The sequence below is a fragment of the Macaca mulatta genome, chromosome 12 (assembly GCF_049350105.2).
Source record: "Macaca mulatta isolate MMU2019108-1 chromosome 12, T2T-MMU8v2.0, whole genome shotgun sequence".
Taxonomy (NCBI): Eukaryota; Metazoa; Chordata; class Mammalia; order Primates; family Cercopithecidae; genus Macaca; species Macaca mulatta.
Window position 1 is genome coordinate 95,918,718 of NC_133417.1, and position 22,177 is coordinate 95,940,894.

The window sequence follows — 22,177 nt, forward strand, 5'->3', positions numbered from 1 at the left end:
AATAATCAAATGAAAGTATTGAGTCACATTTTTATTCAATTTAGAATAGTTTCTTGGCTGTCTATAACCTTTTCATTAGCCTTCTCAAACAAGGGGTTAAATTTCAGTGAACTCAATTCTTCCAGATTTTGGGAGTAATATCTGTCCATTCTCCCCAAAAGCAGAAAGTCTAGAAACTACTACAAAATAAAACTCTAGAAACTAGAAACTCTAGAAAATAATCTATTACTAGGTTAGCTTTCTTATTTGTTAAGTGTACTATAAAGCCTTTAAACCTTTAAATATCTAAAATAATTTTCAAGAAACTCGGAGAAATTAAGGGAAAAACTGAGAGGAAAATAGTAACTGGATTGTCAGTTGCTTCCTGTTGTTGAGAAAAAGGAGGCAGTTAAAATTGATAACTAATTGCAGCTAAGATACTGGACAATATTAAAGTTTGCAAGTCATTAACAAGTCAGGGTTAGGCAGGGGTAATATTTGTTACCTTTCCTCCGAAACTTGATGTCTCTATTCCTGAATATATCATTACTTGGATTCATCAACATTTTTGGACAAGTAACATTAGTAATAAAAGCCATCTAAGTAGTTTGCCATTGTCCTAACTGCCTTTTTTTTTTTTTTTAATAAAAAAGGTGACTATGTTTTACACATGATAGTTTTTTCCATGTTCTTCTGGTTAAACAGCAGATAGAAAAAAAAAAAAAAAAAACTTAAAACACAGCAAGGCTGTAACATGCCAAAGGTCAACATAACCTGTGGGTACAGCCAGATTTCCTAATTATTAATCTATTAAAATATTTTACAGTTCATTAGATTACTAAATCCGGTGATCAATTAATGACGCACCTGACATACACCTTCTAGTTTCATAAAATCATCTCATTAGGCTGGGCGCGGTGGCTCACGCCTGTAATCCCAGCAATTTGGGAGGCTCAGGGGGTGCGGATCCCTCAAAACCAGCCTGGGCAACCTCGCGAAACCCCATCTCTACAAAAAAAAAAAAAAAAAAAAAAAAATTAGCAGGTGGTGGCTGAGGTGGGAGGATCACCGGGGCCCCTGAGTTCAAGGCTGCATTGAGCCGTGATCACGCCACTGCACTCCAGCCTGGGCGACAGAGTGAGACCCTTTCTCAAAAGGCACACACACGACACAATAACGACACACCAACCCCCAAAACATCTTACTAAACTCCGTGGATCTACGCCTTTTAAACCTAATTGTTTCAGGAAATCGTCTAAAAACATTTTTTTGTCCTGGAATGGAATGTGTATGTAGGCTCAGGGAACAACTCAGTTTATCAGGTTCTTGGCTCTTTCTCCACAGGTCCAAAAGGATAAATGGATAAAGTGATGCTGAAATAACTTAGAGAACCCGTATTCCAACGCTTCTATTTTAAAAACAGTGAAGCAGTTTTTAAAATAGAAAAGTATCTACAATTTTGCTTTCAAGCAAACTAGCGTTAACGGAGTCATTGCTATTCAAAACTATTTTTGAAGTATCGGTGTACATTTAAAAATTAATTTTTAAAAAGCTGTCGTTTTCTGGATTCCGCACCGCCCCCATTCGTCGTCCTCCCCCCACCTCCACCCTCCATTGGCTTAAGTCACATAGCTGAAAGGATTGTGCTCATTTTTTCCAAAACATTTCACGTCTGGGTAGTAGCCAATCATGGAAAGTTTCAAGCAAATGTTACATTTGGGAGAGGGATGAAGCTCGTCCGGGGCTGCTCTCGGAGGATTCGCAGATGCCCTGACCTGGGAGCCAGATGCGAGCTGGGACCGGTCAAGCTCCAACAGCTCGGCCAGACTCAGCCCCGCCAAACCTGCTGACCTCACAGCCCTCGGCTGCGGGGGCTCTCGCCCATGAGTCTCCCCAACAGCTCGAATCCCCGGAGCTGAGGAGCCCATCGCTTCACAAATGCGAGAACCCAGAGCCCCTAGTACCCAACTAGGCTAGCCTCGGAGTTGGCACCGCGCGCGGAAAGCGGCTACTGAGGAGCCGGGCCTGGCTCAGCCGCTGCACACGTCAGTTTGACTCCTCTCCCCGCTCCCCACCAATCCCCCGCCCTACTCTCCGCGCACCCAGAGCCGAGAGAAATTTGACTGCCCTAATCGCCAATCAAAAGAGAGGTCGAGGATTTCAGCCAATCGGAACGGGCAAAGGGGGCGGGTCGTCGGCGAGAGCCGAATGTCTCTAGCCCTCCCCTGCGCTTTAGCCTCAGTGCAGAGCCTTAGGCGGTGTGAGGAGAACCGGTCGCGGCGAACCTAGGGACCAGCAGCAGCAGGAGCAGCAGCAGCAGCACCCGCATCCGCTGCGGGAGTCCGAGCCAGAACCACACCCACGTCGCTGCCCTTTCCTCTTGTCATTTCACTGCCCCGCCACAGACCGCGTTCCCCGAGGAAAGCGGCAGCCCACGCCCGGAGCATCCTCCCCTGTTGAGCGGCCGCTGACGGACCCGGCGGTATGATGCGGCTGCGAGGCTCGGCGATGCTGCGGGACCTGCTCCTGCGGTCGCCAGCCGGCGTGAGCGCGACTCTGCGGCGGGCACAGCCCCTGGTCACCCTGTGCCGGCGTCCCCGAAGCGGGGGACGGCCGGCCGCGGGCCCAGCTGCCGCCGCGCGACTCCACCCGTGGTGGGGCGGGGGCGGCTGGCCGGCGGGGCCCCTTGTGCGGGGCCTGTCCAGCTCTCCCTCGGAGATCTTGCAGGAGCTGGGCAAGGGGAGCACGCATCCGCAGTCCGGGGTGTCGCCACCCGCTGCCCCGGCGGCGCCCGGCCCCAAGGACAGCCCCGGGGAGACGGACGCGTTTGGCAACAGCGAGGGCAAAGAGCTGGTGGCCTCAGGTGAAAAGTGAGTGTCTCCGCGAGGCGCAGGAGGCCTCATTCCGCTCGGGGCCCAGGCTCGGGGTGTGTGGGGACCTGCGGTGGGGCGGGATAGGAACCGAGGTTCTAGAAAAGAGAAAGAAAGAGGTGCCGGGCGGCCTGCGCCGTCTGCGCCATGTGATTAGGCCCGGCCCCGCCCGAGCCTTCCCCGCCCGCGTCTCTCCGCCAGGCTCCCACTTCCCTTCTCCGCCCCCGGCGGGGGTCGCCCGGGTGGGGCCGCGGTGGGGCCTGATGGGCTCGCCTGGCGTCCTAGCGCAAGAGAGGCCGCTCCCCTGCCCGCGCCGCGTGCTCAGCTCCCTGGCTCGCGGCTGCAGCGCCTGGCCGCCCGCCCCAGCCGTTCGTGGGCGATGCCGCACGAACATCTCCACCGAGTGACATTCAGGAGTTGGGCTTTCAGCAGAGCCTTTACCTTCCTGACTTGTCGCCTTTCCTGGCTCGTTTCCGCTTTGCCTGCCCTCCCTTGGTTTCTGCCATCATCCCGTTGGAAACCAGATGTGACAGAGAGCTCTTTATATTTCTGAAGTGGCTACATCAGGCACGTGTAGAGCCATCTGGGGCACCGGAAACAATGTTTCAGAAGTGAGATTAGGAGGAATCGGGTTATGTGGCCGAGAAGATGGGGCACACAGTATAGACCACCTGTTTGCATTAGGGACCAGCTTTGGCCTGTCAGGTCTTCCGTGAGATGGGGAGATTTTTAGAAATAAAAGTTAAATAGCCAAGATGAAATGTGACATAATACACTAACTCAGTGAAAAATCTGAGTTAAGTAGGTTTTGTGACTTAGTTGTGATAGGATGTTGACTCATCCTGTATGTGTACAGCGCAGTAGTTTAGTCTTAAAGCAAAATTGGTTTTTCTTAATATGCAAAGCAGTCTCCTAAATATTTTAGTCTTATGTAATACAAATGGACCACTTTGTTTTCCGAAAATGGGTAAAAATTTACCGGCCTGCTTTCATTATACCTGTTTTTCTGGCTTTGTACGCTGACACTCTAACCTGTTTTGCTTCCCTTTTATTTCTGCTGCTATTTCCAGCTCTAGAGTTCCAGCTCTAGAGTCAAACTGAAAGTGAGAACATTCTTATAATTTCAATCTCACGCCTGCTTGATGTTTTCCTGTAATTGAAGTTGGGACCTTCCAAAAACTTTCGTGAAGTTCTTCTCCTATACTGAAAAAGATTATTTGAAAAAAGCACTTGATGAAGGGCGAAATTTGTGGTATTTTGTGATGTTGGTTTTGTGCCACGAAATAGCGTCCTGAGCATGGACAAGTTATTTAATATCTTAGGTTAGATGACTTAAATCCTTTCAAGTTCTGAAAAGCTATACTCCTGTTAAATTTGTACTTCTCTCATGTTTTAGGGACTAGTATGATACTTAATCTTATCTGGGACTCACTTTAACATCATCGGGTTTACCAAGCAAGTAACGAGTTTACATACAAGTGCCCAAGTTACAGAATTGCAAAATGCAGTCACTACCATTTAAAAGTTAATCTTAAAGGCTACAGGATGGGAACTGCTTTCTAGTAAAATTATGTCTTCAGGTCTGTGTCTCTGCAGTGGCTCTAGTGCCTCTCCTTTTTCCCACTTGTCAAATAGGAAATTGAGCTTCTTCTGTGATTTACTTGTCCAGAAGTTTCTAGTTTCATTGCCTTCTTAATACAAGTCACCTTTTAGCAATGGCCTCAAGGTTGTGAAGAAAGTATTTTAATTGGTTAAAGTTTCTATTTCCTGGATGATCTGGTTTCCAAATGTAGCTTTCCTCTTTTGGCTCCTTTCATTTTGCCTTTATGTGACAAACATTTCTCTTATCCTGGGAGATAAGCTCCCAGTTGATCCTGTTATCCTTTCTAATGCTTAGCCTCCAAAGCATAGGTCATCCCTCAATCAGCAGTCCACCTGGTATGCTAGCACTCACTCAGGACTGTGCCAGATTTTATGTAGTATTATTAAGAAATAACCATGAGAAAATTAAATTAACATTTTGTAAAAGGCTTAGAACAGTATTTGGCGTGTGTTAAATGACACATAACTATTTATTAAATAAATGAGAAAAAATTTCTGCTTCATTTTTGTAAAGCCTGTTAAAGAGATTGACCTTTGAATTTCAGGCTTGCACATGAAGGTTTTTAATGTTTTTAGTTTCCATAAAAATGTTTATCTTGAGAAATTGCTATACATCTGTCTTATATGAAACTACGTGAGTTGCACTGTTTACCTTTTGCTCTGTTGATAAATAAGTTCAGAGTAACTTTGATGCTTAACCACACCAATTTCATCAGTTCACATGACTGAGATATTTGCGTTTCCTCCTTTCCTTGGTCCTGACTTTATATTTTATTTACTTTATATTCTGAAAGGAGGTGGGATATAAGCAAGTTACCTTACCTTTTTTTCATAAACTCTGAATTAAAGTCATCTTAGACTATGCTGTTTCCATTACACAACTTTAGTGTAGTTTAGGATAGGAACATCTTAATATCATATAGAAAAAAGTAATGATATTTGCTCAGTTTTCTCTATAGTGATCTTACTTAATTTTGTTATGGTTCATTCTGTCATCTTGAAAACCAACTTTGCTTGTCTCTCTTCATTTTCAAAATTGTTCTCTCTTCTTTCCTAATTCTTTTTGGATTTCCTTACTGGGTGAACCCTGAGGCTGAGGCCTTTGCCCCTTTCCCACTTGTCTCCCTTGTCAACAGCATATCCCTTATTTCAGCTTTGACTCTCATCTTTGTGTAGGTAATACTTCATCTCTTAATCTAAAGCTCTGTTCTTACATTTGTCGCCACATATCCGATGACTTCAGATTTTAAGTCTGTACCCCAATATTCTTTTCTCCAATTCAACCTATTTTGCATGCTGTTATGAGATTAATTTTAGAGTTTTAATTTGAAAATATCACTCTACTTCCAGAAAACCAACAGGAACTGGAATGAGCATTATATTAAAGTCACAAACTATGTTATGGTTTATGCCAGCACTTGCCCATATGGACATTTTTATCATACTTTTCTCTGTCAAGCTGGTTATACTTATTTCCTTAAAGTCCAGAAGTATATATCCTATCTTAGTGAAGAGTCCCTAGGAAGAGTCAGAGGGATAGAGGTACAGGGGCGTTATTAAGTTTTTTTATTTGGACATTTATTTTTTAATGAGAAAGGAAAACAGATACATAACAGAAATTGGGCTGGAAAAATACCAGCATATGTATGCTGTTGGAAAATAGATAATTCATACAGGATGCAATATTGAAAGTCTTCTGTTAAAGCAACAATGAGGTCAGTTTCCCCTTGTCAGATTGGCAGATATTAAATCAAGTGATTGGGAAATAGGAACTCTTGCATTGCTGATAGAAGTATAAATTACTAGTTCAGTTACTTTGGAGGGCAGTTTGGTAGTTTCTGTTAAAAACTGCATACCTGTGAGGTGGTAGTTAGATGTTTGCACATCTACGTGAAGTCATGGCATTCAGAAATATTTGTAATTACACAAATAAGCATACTTCAAAATATATTTGTATTTAAAAGTAAAAGTGCAAGCAAAAATGATTTCAGCTATCTTTAGATAGTATGGATTTATGTTTTGATAGTTCAGCTTTATGTTTTGATAGTTCATATATTTAGTAAATGGAAAATGAAGGGCAAAGAAAATCATCGAGGTGTATACTACGAAAATTGAATTTTTTTTTTTTTTTTGAGATGGAGTCTCACTCTGTCACCCAGGCTGGAGTGCAGTGGCACAACAATCTTGGTTCACTGCAACCTCTGCCTCCCAGATTCAAGCGATTCTCCAGCCTCAGCCTCCCGAGTAGCTGGGATTACAGGCGCCCGCCACCACGCCTGGCTAATTTTTGTGTTTTTAGTAGAGATGGGGTTTCACCATTTTGGCTGGGCAGGTCTCGAACTCCTGACCTCCGATGATCTGCCTTCTTTGGCCTCCCAAAGTGCTGGGATTACAGGCGTGAGCCACCGTGCCCAGCCTGAAAATTGAATTTCAAAGTAAGATGAAATGCTTATGAATTTCAGCAGACATTGAATTGGGTAGATTGAACAATACTAGTAAGGAAGTTGAGTTAGTATTTGGCAGATATAAATATTAAGTTTTAGAATTGAATGACAAAACCTTGGCATGTGTTTTTATGATCCTTCAGTATTGCATTTGTTTTTAATTTTAAAAGTTAACATTTACAATTCACTTAAACTAAAATCAAGTTGGAAAGTATGTTTAATTTTTCCTTAGTTATTTTTGATTTCTTCATTATTAAATTTTTTTTCTAGTTGATGATTATCAGTGAGTTTTAGTTTTTTGTTATTTTATTTTATTTTAATTTATTTATATTTGAGATGGAGTCTTGCTCTGTCACCCAGGTTGGAGTGCAGTGCTGCGATCTCAGCTCACTGCAACCTCTGCCTCCCGGTTCAAGTGGTTCTCTTGCCTCAGCCTCCCGTGTAGCTGGGACTACAGGCACGTGCCACCACACCTGGCTAATTTTTTTGTATTTTTAGTGAGATGGGATTTCACCATGTTAACTAGGATGGTCTCAACCTCCTGACCTTGTGATCTGCCTGCTTCGGCCTCCCAAATTGCTGGGATTACAGGCATGAGCCACTGCACCCAGCCCAGTTTTTTGTTTTTATAAAAGCAAGTGAAAAAGGTACCAATAACTATATGTCATAACATTTTTGTGGCCTAATATTTATATTGAAATGTGCTTCAGTTAGTCATTGATAACTTTGTTCATGATCTGTAATTAACAAACTCATGCTGTTGATATATAATTTTATTAATATTTGGATGAAATTCACTGAAAAACAATAATTAGATTCTGAGGGGTTTAGTCTCCTTGAGTTTTAGCTGCATGTTTCCAGACCTTACTCTTTTATAGAGAAGTCTGCCTACCTCAAAGTCACCTTATCCATGAAATGACTACCAAATAGAATTCCGCCTTTTTTATGAGGCAATATGTAGGCCAGTTAAAAGGGAGGGGTGGCACTATTTTGGTCCAAAGATAAATGTCATCTCGAAAGAAATTTGCTGAAGGTATTTGTGGGTTTCTTTGAGTTTTAAAAAGTTATTTAAAAGAAATCAGGCTGGGCGTGGTGGCTCATGCCCTTAATCCCAGCACTTTGGGAGGCCAAGGCAGGTGGATCACTTGAGGTTAGGAGCTCAAGACCAGCCTGGCCAACCTGGTGAAACCCTGTCTCTACTAAAAATACAAAAATTAGCCAGGCGTGGTGGCGGGCGCCTGTAATCCCAGCTACTCAGGAGGCTGAGGCAGGAGAATTGCTTGAACCCAGGAGGTGGAGGTTGCAGTGAGCCGAGATCGTGCCACTGTACTCTAGCCTGGGTGACAGAGCGAGACTCCATTTCAAAAAAAAAAAAAAAAGCTCATAGTAAAAGGCTGTACTACTTCCTTCTCGTGATGTTTGAAATGAAGAAAAATTATGACTATATAAACTGAAAGCCTAATTATAGAATTTGTGTGAGGGAGCTCAATCATGTTAAATCTTATATAAATTAAGGTTTTATTTTACACTTGCCTGTCTGTGCCTTTTCACCTTTAAGTCATTTGCTAGTAAGAGAAATGCTTAAGAAAGCTGAGTGAACAGATGTATTTATAAAAATAGTTACTAATTACTGATATTTCTAAGTGAGGTACATAGCTTTCACATAGAGATACTGCTACTACAGTTTTACCCTGAAATCTACTCAGGTGTAAAATTGCTTTGGTTATGAAACACATTACTTATGAGTGATCACTGCACTTAGTGATTTTCTGACCCCCTGCAAAGTAGTAGAAGCAAAATGTTAATGTACCTTGACTTCCATTTGGAGGTGTCCTCTGCTTGATATGTAACATTCATTATAAAGAAATGTTTATAGTAAAAGCATTACTTTCGAAACATGGAGCTGTAGATGTTGTATGATAAATAAAACTGATAGCTTTCAGGATTAAGAAATATATTTTTGCCTATTTCTGGTACAGGCTTCTAAAAAAGATTTTTAAAACTGTCTTCTTGGTGATATTTTGAGTGACATAGCCGCGTCCTTCAATTTTTGATGGGATTGTAAACTTTCTAAAGAGCAATTTTTAAGCTCTATGAGGAACTTAAAAAGTATTCATACCTTTTTAGGAATCTAAGTTCACAAAATAAACTGAAGTGTTGGAAAGATTTATTTCCTAATATTTTTGGTGCAGTGTTTTGCATACTAGAGAAAAACTCATGTTCAACATTAGTGGGATAGCTAAGTAAGTTATGGTACATTCATATGAGAGTCTCTTATTTAGTCATTTAAAATGTTTGCAGATACTTTTTGGGATATAAGGTAATGTTAGGCCAAAAGTTAGAATACAGAATTTTCCTTGCGGTATGATCTCAAGCTGTTTTAAAAAGCTCAGAAAAAGTAATAGAAGGAAATAAGCCAAAATGACATTGTTATGAGAACGGCATTGTTTTTCCTGCCTCCTTTTGATACTTTTAAGATTTCCCCCCCATTATGAGTGGGAAACATCCAAAACAGTAAAAAACATTCCATAGTTTTGAAAATCAAAGGAACCACATCTGTTAAATTTTGAACTTGTAAATCTCTACTGCCTCCTTTTCTACTCTAATATCCTGATTCTGGTTGTATAAGAATAGTAAGCACCATTACACTGAAAGAAAAGTATGAAAATAGGTTATGTATGAATTTGTACAGCTCCTGTTTATCAGCGTTGTCCAATCATATTCACTGGTACCCTCAAACATCAAACTTAAAAAATTTATAACTATTCTTGATATAAGTCTCCCTAGTAAATGTTACATATTTCTCTGCCATATTAAAACATTGTAATGAGTAGAGTTTAACATTTCTTGTTCAACTTATGTGTATTTTAAGGAAGCATTATTATACTGCACTATAATACAGTGGTGCTGTAAGACAAGTGCTGGCACACTTTCTCTGAAAGGCCAAATAGTAAATATTTTTGGCTTTTGGGGTTCTCTAGTCACTACTACAACTACTCAGTGGTAGCAAAATAGCCACAAAAAATAGGTACATGGATGTGGCAGTCTTCCAATAAGACTTTATTTACAACAAGAGGAGGCCCCTGCTGTAGTTTGCCTACCCCTGCACTAAAATGTATTTATTGGTAAGTTCTCTCATGCCTTGATTGGTTCTGCTTTAACCAGTACTCTTAAGGGTGGGTTTGTTCTTTTGTGGATTTTTGTATCTTGTATCGTTTGACTGTTCTTCATGTCTCCACTTTAACAATCCTTCACTCTCACCTTCTGTATCCAGTTCTGCTTAGCTTTTTCAAAAAATTGTGATAAAATATACATAACATAAAATTTACCATTTTAACCATTTTAAGTTCCCTAGTTCAGTGACATTAAGTACTTCTGTTAGTTTTAGGACCTAGATGAATATGCTAATGTGTAAAATAAAAGTATGTAAGTCGTGAGTGAATAAAGTTTGTGATCTCACTTTAATGTAGTGATTTGGAGGAATCTATTTTTAGCAACTCAAAAACTGAGAATTAGGCTTGGAAGTAACTTTAAAGAACATTTAATTCCAGCTCATTTTACATATTATATAAGCTGCCCACAGATATTAAATGACCTAAACAAGTTCAGACAGTATTAGGACTTGTTTTGATTTTTCTTTTTTCATCTATTAGCAGCAAATTAATTCAATTTATATAATTAATTTTTTTAGATTCAGGATTATAAGAGATCTTACAAACCTTTCTCCCCAGCTGCTGCTTTCTTCTCTTCTGTTACATACTCCCTATAGGTTGTTATTCATCTCTTCCTGAGTACTGCCTTCACAAGGGAGTTCACTCCCTTAGAAGGCAGCCCATTCCGGTTTTATAGCTGTTTCATTTTTCCTTGTGTGTAGCTGAAGTCTTTCAGTAATTACCTATGTATTTTAGTTATTCTGAACAGGTCATCTATAGTGGTATCAGAGTGATTGCAGTGACAGAATTCATATAGTATCTGTATTATTCCATCTAGACTGATTTATTAAAGAATACTTGGCTGAAGAAATGAGTTATTGGAAAAACTAACAGAGTTGGATGTTATATAGACTTGATCTCTCCAGATCGTAGTCTTCCCACCTGAGACAGCCAGACTGCCTTTTGGGTTAAACTTCTGAAGTCATGCAAACGTACGGAAAGATTACTGTGAACTGACAGGGACAGCCTTACCATTTCCTCACATAAAGTGGCTTTTGTGCTTTTTACTTTGGTGTGCTTTTAAATGAATTTCTGCTATAAAATCTAGTCAAAACAGCAGCCCTAATTGACTATAATCTCATCTTTGCTTTGACAGGATGCAGTTTTATCAAGGCAGACCAATTTAGTTCTCTTATTTGCATTTTGGTTAGAAATTTATTATTGTTCAAGAATTACAGATATTCTTCCTAAAATAGAGTGCTAACCACTGAGAGCATGAGGTTGCAGAGCAGGAAGAGTCTGGAACTGGGAACAAAGAATGAGCTTTATAGGACTAACTCTGGTCCAGCCACTTAAGATTTATGTGACATTGGACATGCTGCTTGACTTTGATACTCTTAAAACAAATTTTTTTTTTAAATTAAAAATTTTAAATTAAAAAAATTTTTTTCAGAAATGGAATCTCACTGTGTCACCCAGGCTGGAGTGCATTGGTGCCATTATAGCTCACTGCAGCCTTGAACTCCTGGGCTCAAGCAGTCCTCTTGCCTCGGTCTCCAAAGTAGCTGGGACTATAGGTGCATGCCACCACACTCTTCTAGGACTCTATCTGTACATTGGGTACAATTAACCCACCTTAATTTACATCATAGGGTTTTAATATGATAGAAAGTGAGAGTCCTTTTTTAGCAGTAAAGCCTTAAAAGATGTAAGTTTTTATTTTTAAATTCCACCTTGGGGCAAAATCACTTGGATGATAAGTAGAATTTGTCAATTTGTTAGACTTAACATTCATTCTAATATGCTATTTTATTATATGGTCAGCCACCATCAATTCAACTTTCCATCTAATAGGTTTATTAATCTGCTGATTTGCTGGTGTTGGTAGACAGTTACCAGTCAGCTTACTATAAATTCAAAATGATACACTGATTTTAAAACAACTCTAAATATCATCTGAAGGATCATTATTCTTTTTTTTTTTTTTTTTTTTTGAGACGGAGTCTCGCTCTGTCGCCCAGGCTGGAATGCAGTGGCCGGATCTCAGCTCACTGCAAGCTCTGCCTCCCGGGTTTATGCCATTCCCCTGCCTCAGCCTCCCAAGTAGCTGGGACTACAGGCGCCTGCCACCTCGCCCGGCTAGTCTTTTTTGTATTTTTTAGTAGAGACGGGGTTTCACCACGCTAGCCAGGATGGTCTCGATCTCCTAACCTCGTGATCCACCCGTCTCGGCCTCCCAAAGTGCTGGGATTATAGGCTTGAGCCACCGTGCCCGGCCTGAAGGATTATTATTCTTAAATGAAGGCATAATTGTATTATGTTATTAGGCCTCATTTTTTAAAAATCCCACTTGAAAAGATAGTTTTTCATTGTCTCATAGGTTTACCATACTATACTATGTGTTTTAAGAGTTATGCCAAAAAAAAAAAAAATTTAAGGAAGACTTGACCCCAGCCTTGAAGCTTTATAGTTTGGGGCGGTTGGGTGATATGAAATGTTATTTAACAAAATAAGACTGTACAGTTGGTTTCAATTATTTTCCTCTGTTCATTTTGTAGTTCTTAGTAAGGATTTTTTTTAAAAAATTTTCTTCTTTTGATAGTTTTTTATTTATAAGATTTTTGAACTGATGAAGATGAGTTTGCCTTGTTGCTCCTAATTACAGATTAGAAACCTTCTTGATTTCCCCTACCCATAAAGGCAAAATTAAATACTTCATCTGTACTTGCTAATATGATACTTTTTGAAAAACACTTCTACCATAGTATTTGCCACATGGCTTTCGTCATATTTCTCCTAGACCACAACCTTAATTTAGGGATCTTTATCACTATTGCTTGGCATGTAATAAGTGGTACAACAAAATGACAACACTTAGTGATACCAGAGAATGCTAAAGAGTGTAGAGAATCTGGTGGGGGCAAAGTCCTGTGCAACAATTGAAATGATCATTGGTGGCTTAAAGATTTAGGGAGAGGACGGTTTTAAACAGAATGATGATAGGTTAAAAAAAAAATAAAGATGAGATAGCAGTACTTATTTACGGGTCAATGAGTCTAGTCAGTTACATTGGGGAATTATAAGGAATAAGTTAGGAATAAATAGTGTAAAGCTGATTTATAGAGAACTGCATACCAGACTGAGGAATATGAATTCCCCCTTTGGTATGGGGAAACTAATTTGGTCAGTGGGGTAAGTAAAGACAGTTCCTTTTTTCATGTTGCAGAAGTTGGCCCCTCATTTAAACATAATGTAGTTTTTGGAAGGTAGTCTCCTCATTTACCAGAATATATATATATGTACTCTCAACACTAAAAAATTAAGTATTCATATAATAGCTTTTAGGTAGAAACAAGCACCTTAATTCACATATTCTGTGCTCTAGCTATTTTTTGTTCTTTATAAACACTAAATAAATGCTTACTTTCATCCCTTTGGTCTGTTTGCCAGAAATCCTTTTCTGTTGCCATGCTTCCAGCTTTTACCCATCTTTCAGGTTTAGCTCAAATTCCACTTCATCTAAAAAAAGCTTGACCTTATTAGACCACAGTGAAGTAGTTTTCCAAAGTCTGGATGTCATAGATCCATTCCTGTAAATCCTCTTTTTATGTACATGTCTCCTACTTCTTCTAGACTGTAAATGATGTCTAACATGATGTCATATATGGCATAATTAAATACTTGGGATTTTTCTTCTTTTTCATTAAATTATTTTTTAAGACAGTTATTTTGTGAGGCTAAAGTAGGAGAAGGAATGGGTAATAAAAAGAAATAATATGATGGTAAAATGATCTTAAAGGCAGAATTTAGAAAGGAAATGAGAGAGAGAGTATAAGTTGGAGAAGTAGTAAAAAGGTGAGAAATAAGGATTTTCATTCAGATTATCTTCTGTTATATCCTATTTGAATTGCTGAATATCATAACCATTTTATGTTTTTCTCTCCAGAGGAATCTGGAGGATTCATTTGGGTTATTCATAATTGTTGATGATAAGATTAGAAAGACGATTAATCCTATTTGTCGTTGAAACTTAAATACTTTTCTCAAGGATTTCCTAGTTACTATATAGTTACTGAAAGCTATAGTTTTTAGCTTTTGAATTTTAGTGAAAAATACATTATTGTGAAGAATTACCAGAAAGAATTAATTTAGGAAGAGAAAGGCGGGGGGTAAGGCATGAATGATCTTGAGTAGTTTCTGCCTGGTAGAGAGTTGGAGAATATTTGAATATGCTTGTTCTCTAGATCATTCTCAGATCAAAATCTGAGGTTTCAAATGCTGAGATAGGTAGTAATTTCTCTTTATCAGTTTTGACAGCTTATTTTGTGAGCTTATTTTTTAGGACTGGCTTAAATTCTTTCCTCTATAGATAAAAATTAGTTTCTGATTTAAAAGCAAGTAAACATTTATCTTTTTTTGCTAGCTATGGCAATAACATGGTCACTTTAATTTTTTAGCCAAAGGCTAAAAAAGCATATATTTTACGTTATTTACATAGCTTTTAGGCAAAGCAAATACCATTTACTGGTGTGATAAATACATAGAAAGCTTATTCTGCAGTTTTTTAAAGTGATAAACTACCACTATCTGAAGTGTATTTGACCAACCATTTGCTGTAAATAATTGGTATGTTATTATCCACTGATTTTTTGACAGCTGGTTCAGTTTTTCTTTAAATATTAGGTAGTGAGTATTGTTAAGCTGTGTTTAATGGTATTAGATCAGGGTAGGACCGAGAAAACTTGTTTGTACCTTATAAAAGTAATAACAAGCTGGTAAGTTAGAGAGCCAGTATAGTGTACTAGTAGTTTGGAGTCAGAAAAATCCATCTTTGCCATTGTGTAACCTTGGAAAGCTACTTAACCTCTGAGCCTCTCTTTCCTAATCTGTGAAATGGGAATAGAGGTACTCATTTTTTTGAACAAATAACAAATTTGTTGAGCTTCTAGTATATACTAGAAATTATACTATATTTTGGATAACAATAGTACCTCTGTCGTAAGATCCTTGGAGGATTAAGTTAGAATGCATGTAAAACACTTAGCACAGTGTGTAGAACATAGGTAAGTGATCAATATATTGTAGTTATTATTACTAAAACATCCCAAATGTATTTTTTTTGGAGACGGAGTCTCACTCTGTCACCCAGGCTGGAGTGCGGTGGCGCGATCTTGGCTCACTGCAACCTCTGCCTCCTGGGTTCAAGCCATTCTCCTGCCTCAGCCTCTCAAATAGCCAGGATTCAGGCAGCTGCCACAATGCCTGGCAAATTTTTCTATTTTTAGTAGAGATGGGGTTTCACCATGTTGGCCAGGCTGATCTCGAACTCCTGACCTCAAGTGATCCTCCTGCCTCAGCCTCCCAAAGTGCTGGAATTATAGGCATGAGCCACCGCACCCAGCTCCAAATGCATTTTTTAAAGTTGTCTAAGAGCAAAAATAGTTTCAGGGAATAATTATATGTCAGGATATGTCATTAAATATTTTAATGATAAAGCTATATGTTTTTAAAAAACATTTGTGTGACATTCATTTTTTAAAAGTTTGGTTAATCATAGCATCTTAGTGTTACACTAGTTAATTAAGATTTTTAAAGCATATTTATTGGTAACTTTTTTTTTTTTTTTTTTTTTTTTTGAGACGGAGTCTCGCTGTGTCTCCCAGGCTGGAGTGCAGTGGCGTGATCTCGGCTCACTGCAAGCTCCGCCTCCCGGGTTCACGCCATTCTCCCGCCTCAGCCTCCCAAGTAGCTGAGACTACAGGCGCCCGCCACGCCCGGCTAGTGCTTTTTGTATTTTTAGTAGAGACGGGGTTTCACCATGTTAGCCAGGATAGTCTCGATCTCCTGACCTCGTGATCCACCCGCCTCGGCCTCCCAAAGTGCTGGGATTACAGGCTTGAGCCACCGCGCCCGGCCTGTAACGTTTTTCTTTTAATAGTCTTTATGATTTGTAGAATTTGATATATACAGTCTTGCCTTGTTCTTCTGTATATGTTAAGAGATTGGTTCCAGGACCCCCACAGCTCAAGTCGCTTATGTAAAATGGCATAATATTTGCCTATAACGTACATATACCCTCCCCTATATTTTAAATCATCTCTAGATTGCTTACAATACCTAATAAAATGTAAATGCCATGTACATAGGTCTTATACTATCTTTTGAATGTGTGTTTTTTTTTTCTGAATATTTTTTATCTGTGTTGGTTGAATCTATGGATGCAAAGGGCTGACGAGGATATGTAAACCTAGATCACTTTAGAAATAATAACTACAACTACTGTCAGTGGGGTCTTATTTTCTGCCAGGCATGTTCTAAAGATACTGAATGTATTGAACCAACTGATACTCACCACAACCCCATGAGGGAGGCACTATTATCCTGTTTCTCAAATGAGGAAACTGGATCACAGAAAGGTTAATTCATTTACCCAAGGTTATACAACTATAGTATTACAGCCAGGATTCAAGAACTTGTGCACTTGATCTTAACTACTGTCCAATAGTTAATTGCTGTCTCTCCCAGATTTTATAATCAGGTTAACTATTTGAATAATATGTAAATATAGTCATCATGTTTAGAAAACCCCCAAAACAACTGAACAGTGTTGAGTCTTACTGGAACGTTTGCTGAGCTCTGTAATTTGTATTGGGTGATTGTACTGGGCTGTATAGGAAGGCATCACCATAAGGGATGGCTGGGCATTAGCACAACTAGAGTTGATGATCAGGGTTTCAAAACCTGGGATTAAAAAATATGTGTTAATAATTTTCTTTCTTTTTTTTTTTTAACTTTTCAGTGTGGTTTATAGTGGTACTGATTTGATTTTGGCAAATCAACTTTTATTATAACTGTAGTCTTGGGTATATCAGCTCAGCTGTAGTCTAGTTCAATGGTTATTTAACAATGGATTTAGTTAAAATCCATTAGAATGTTCATACAAAGATTAATTTTGTATTCTTTCTACCTCTTCAGTAAAATAAAACAGGGTCTGTTACCTAGCTTGGAAGATTTGCTGTTCTATACAATTGCGGAAGGACAAGAGAAAATACCCGTTCATAAATTTATTACAGTAAGTTTTTATAGTTTTCTATCTTAACTTAAAAAATCAGTAATAATAAATACAGTATTATTGAAATATAGTCTTAAAGGTCGTCTGACATGTAGATTCTGACTGACACTATTTCTCTTATTATGTTTTCAAATTTTTATCATGCTCATTTCAAGGTAATCAGTGAAAGAAAAAGAAAGAAACAATGAGAAACTTGTCCAGAAAGTGGGTAATAGTGACACTAAGATGCCATATTCATGTTCAAGTGTTGGGTAGAAGTTTTTATATACAGGAGTAAAATCTTATAGTTGGTATAAACATATACGTTATTTGCACTATATATTTACAAACTCTTATTTTTTTAAAAACAGGCACTCAAATCTACAGGATTGCGAACGTCTGATCCCAGGTTGAAAGAGTGTATGGATATGTTAAGATTAACTCTTCAAACAACATCAGATGGTGTCATGCTAGACAAAGATCTTTTTAAAAAGTAAAAGTTTCTGCCAAACCTTTAATGGTGATTTGCTATGCTATACGGTGATTCTGCTTTTAAAACAAAATTGCATCTTTGAAGGCCACTGCTTCCTGTGTAATGGAAAAAGGGGATTTATAAACATCATTTGTTTGAAGAACTTGGTACACATTAGGTTCTATAATACACCAGGCTAAGAGTATTCTTTCTTTAAATCTGTTCTAAGGAAATTTAGCCACTGATGTTTCCAGTTTACAGTACTTGGAGATTGCATTCAGTTTGAGTAGAGCACATCCTTTGTCCTGTCATTGCTTATATTGATCCCCAGTTCATCTGCATGACTTTCAGGCTTTCTCAGCATGGTCTCTAGTTCTTTTCCACAAGGTGATTTAGGTGACATCGTAAAATGAGAGGGCTTCAGACAGAACTGTGTTCCTCACATTTACATATCTGCATTGTCTGCTTCTCTCTTCAGACATATTAATACATAGGCTTTTGGCTGTATTCATTTTCTTCAAAACAGTAAAGAATTAAAGGCAACATTGGAGATTAAAGCCTTGAGATGTTCCTGTATTTGCATGTATTTATTATTTATCTTCATTAATGTGTTTCTATTAGTTTGATTACTTAAAGATTTAATGAACATGTGTGTAATGGATCCCAAAGAATCAAATAGTATTTTAAACTCCTACTGTTTAAGTCGAAACTAGTATAAAACTGTAAATACTACTATAAGACATTGGCTTTTTCCAGACATGGATCCAAAAAATTTCTACATCTACTTTGAAAGTTTGTTATGTATGGATGTATTTACTTTTGTTTTATTTTTTGGGGGGCGTTGGGTGATTTGTTCTAGATATCTCCTGGAGTATTAAGTCATCTGAAGGTATAAGTATTTAACTGTATTTCTCTGAAGTTTCCTGGCATGCTGTGAAGCACTGCTGACAGCTTTTCACCAGGAGGTTCTTGGTTCTGTTAGCTGACCTTAAAGTGTAGACTTTAGGTCTGTGTTGCAGTTGGTGTTAGGAATTTTGACTCTCCAGAACCTGCTTTTTAAGAGACAGAAAAACATCATTTCTAAATTTATTTGTGTCTTTGCAGTAAGGATTATTTTTCGTGTTCATGAGCTATCTGCACAATATTCTGATTAAAGTGCTTTCTGCGGGCATTATTTTGTTGTGTCTGTGAATGAAGTTTGTTAGAGTAATGATAGGTAGATCTATTGATAATCAGTGGGGGAACTGCTTTGGAATTTTAAGTGGAAGCAGTATTTTACACTTTTTTTTTTTTTTTTTGAGACGGAGTCTCACTGTCGCCCAGGCTGGGTGCAGTGACATGATCTTGGCTCACTGCAACCTCTGCCTCCCAGATTCAAGTGATTCTCCCGCCTCAGCTTCCCAAGTTGCTGGGATTACAGGTGCCCGCCTGGTTTTTTTGTATTTTTAGTGAGACAGGGTTTCACCACGTTGGCCAGGCTGGTCTCAAACTCCTGACCGCAGGTGATCCGCCCGCCTCGGCCTCCCAAAGTTACACGTTTTCAATACTTGAAAAGATATTTATGTTTTATAAACATGTTGCTGTGTTTAAATATGAAATTAAAAACAAATTTAAATCCTTTGATTATTAAGCCAGGGAACTGCAAACATTAAATTTTCTACCTGCAATTATATTAAGAGATAGTAATTACCATTGTTTTAAACACTAATCCAATTTTTAAAAATCTATGCTTGTAATACAGGCAGTTTCTAACTTGACAAATGTTTTATGGTCTATAAGAGCAACCAGTAGAAAAGTACAAGTCTATAGGCATAATTATTTCTCTCTTTATTCTTAGAATGAGGTAGTTCAAAACCTCCATCTATTAACCTTTTAATAGTTTTCAGTCACCTGGAAAGATGATTGCTTCAGAGATGTTCTTTTCTTTCTTTTTTTTTTTGAGACGGAGCCTGTATCTGTCGCCCAGGCTGGAGTGCAGTGGTGCAACCTCGACTCAACTGCAACCTCCGCCTCCTGGGTTCACTCCATTCTCCTGCGGAGTAGCTGGGACTACAGGTGCCCGCCACAACGCCCGGCTAATTTTTTGTGTTTTTGGTAGAGATGGGGTTTCACCGGGTTAGCCAGGATGGTCTCGATCTCCTGATCTCGTGATCCGCCCGCCTTGGCCTCCCAAAGTGCTGGGATTACAGGCGTGAGCCACTGCGCCCGGCCTTCTTTGTTTTCAAATATAAGAAGTTATCTAGTTAGTGTTGCCCGAAATAAACTTCTCCCTTCCATGCAGCTGGGGAGGAGATGTTAAAACATGGGATTCATTTTTCCCCAGAGAAATAATTTATAAAGTTGTGTAGGTTTGGTTGAAGCAATGTATTAATATTTTACCTAAAATACATTGTAGATTAATATTTTTAGACTTTTTCGGTAATCTGAGAAACAACTATTATGTGCGACTTTTTTTAACTTGGGAAAATACGTTCTAAGTATACTTTTGGAGTATAACCTGTTTGAAAGTTGGAGACTGCCTGTACCCAGCTTGATAGTCAATTGTTTTTAATGCTAGTAAACCTTAAAACTAATAGAAGTAAAAGTATTTGTGTTGAAAACTAATCCTTTATTTATTCATGCATTTTTAACTTTATAGGTGTTAGAACTGTTTCTTTGTATGATCATAATTTTTTGATCTTTTTGTTTTGCAAGAAAGTGAATGGTAGCCTTTCATTTGTGTGTTTGATTTTCTTAAAGATTTCATATTTATTATGTTATTTTACAAATGAAATATTATTGTTGAGAAATGTCTTGTAAATCATTGTGCATTTCGTTAGTTTTTAGTTATAAACACTTGAGGAAAGAAAATGATTATTCCCAGCTTACAGATAAGAAAACTGAACAAAGGACAGAGATAGATATAACTTGCTGAAAAGCATAAGCACCTCCTCAGAGTTCATTTTATATGACTTCTAATTTCCTAGTTAGACTCATGGTATCTATATTAAAATAACTCCCAAGAAAAACCTTACTGTTTGGAATGGTGATCAGTATGCAGTTAGATACTCTCCTGAGAGGCAAGATTGGCTTTGTCACCTGTTAATTTACCAGTGAAGGCTGTTGCAACAGCTTTACCAGCACCTTCTGCTACAGCAGAACATTCATAAAGTTTCACTGAGTGTATAATTTTGTTAATTATAAATCCTTTTAAAGGTGCTGATTAAAATAGTTAAATGGTAATAGGTTAATAATTTAAATTTGTTCAGCAGCTCATTTTTGCATTTATAACTTCTTGAAAAATGAGGAAGTATATTTGATTTGTTGTAGATATAAATACTGGCTTAAGATCAGGAATTCTATTTTTCTTTCCTCTGAGAAAGGTGGTGTTTGATGTGTATCTCTTGCAACTCTGATACTTGCAAGTTGGATTTTAGAAGCTTTTTGAAACATTAAAAATATTAAGACAATGGTAACATTTTTGAGATTAACATTGAAACTATCTGAAAATGATTGTTTATTGAAGTAAATATTTCTTTCTTTTTTTTTTTTTTTTTTTTTTTGAGACGGAGTCTCGCTTTGTCACCCAGGCTGGAGTGCAGTGGCCGGATCTCAGCTCACTGCAAGCTCCACCTCCCGGGTTCATGCCATTCTCCTGCCTCAGCCTCCCGAGTAGCTGGGACTACAGGCGCCCGCCACCTCGCCCGGCTAGTTTTTTGTATTTTTTGAAGTAAATATTTCTTAGCTCTAGCGTGTCAGTAATATGTAATTTATGGAAATTAGGACTATAATTTTTTAATGTCAATAGGGGGATCCTTATGACTGAAACAGTAGTCATTTCTATTAGGATTTTATTTTTAAACTGTGCGTTAATTTTATATTGAACAAATGAGTTTATATTATTCTGAATTCTTATTCATAAACTGTGAAACCTGGCTTTTAACTTTAATTTGGTTTCATCTAGAACAACCTGAATTAAAATATTGAGATTTAAAAATTTCTCATTTACTACAGACTAAACAAGAAATACTGAGAGCATCTTACTCTTAAGATTTGTTATTGTTGGTATTATGGCTTAACACCATGGTTAGCAAGTCTTCCTTTATTAATTAAATATTAGTTAAATATTCTATTACTGTGTTATAGAGACTTAAGAAGCTCAGAATATACGATTGGCTGTAATCTATTTGCAAAACTTTTTAAAGGCTACATTAATATACTGATTTTCTGGCTTATTCTTTTTAGCAAAAAGCAGAATACAGTTCAAATTATTAGATTTCAGAATGTCATGCTCTCCCATCCACTTGGTTTACTATGTTTTAAAAATACTTTTTTAACAGTGAAACATTTTTATTCTGCATTGTATTTACATATCTTATATTAAATAGAATATTGTAGTATAACATTTTTGGTGACTCAAATAATATAAAATTTATTATACTACATATGAAATTTTATTTCAAATTATACATTATTTTTGCAAGCATTTCAACAGACATTTCATTTAAGAGGTAAATTAATCTGACTAAACAAAGTTTATATAATTAAGGAAAAATATGTTAAAATGCAAAATGTTTAATTTTTAAATGAAATGCTATTAATAGCTATATAAGAACTAAGAGATGTAT

At 37.9% G+C, this 22,177-nt stretch overlaps 1 protein-coding gene across 5 annotated transcripts in view; it reads left to right on the plus strand.

Moving 5' to 3' along the window:
• The first annotated feature begins 2,219 nt into the window (after positions 1 to 2,219).
• GLS (glutaminase) overlaps positions 2,220 to 22,177 on the plus strand; it is an 87,020-nt gene continuing 67,062 nt past the window's right edge. For all 5 annotated transcript variants that reach the window (XM_015110583.3, XM_077957325.1, XM_077957324.1 and 2 more), the window contains exons 1-3: positions 2,220 to 2,849; positions 17,023 to 17,119; positions 17,470 to 17,591. In XM_015110583.3, the coding sequence (XP_014966069.2) occupies positions 2,464 to 2,849; positions 17,023 to 17,119; positions 17,470 to 17,591 (605 nt within the window). In that variant the 5' untranslated portion in view covers positions 2,220 to 2,463. The remainder of the gene's footprint in view (positions 2,850 to 17,022; positions 17,120 to 17,469; positions 17,592 to 22,177) is intronic.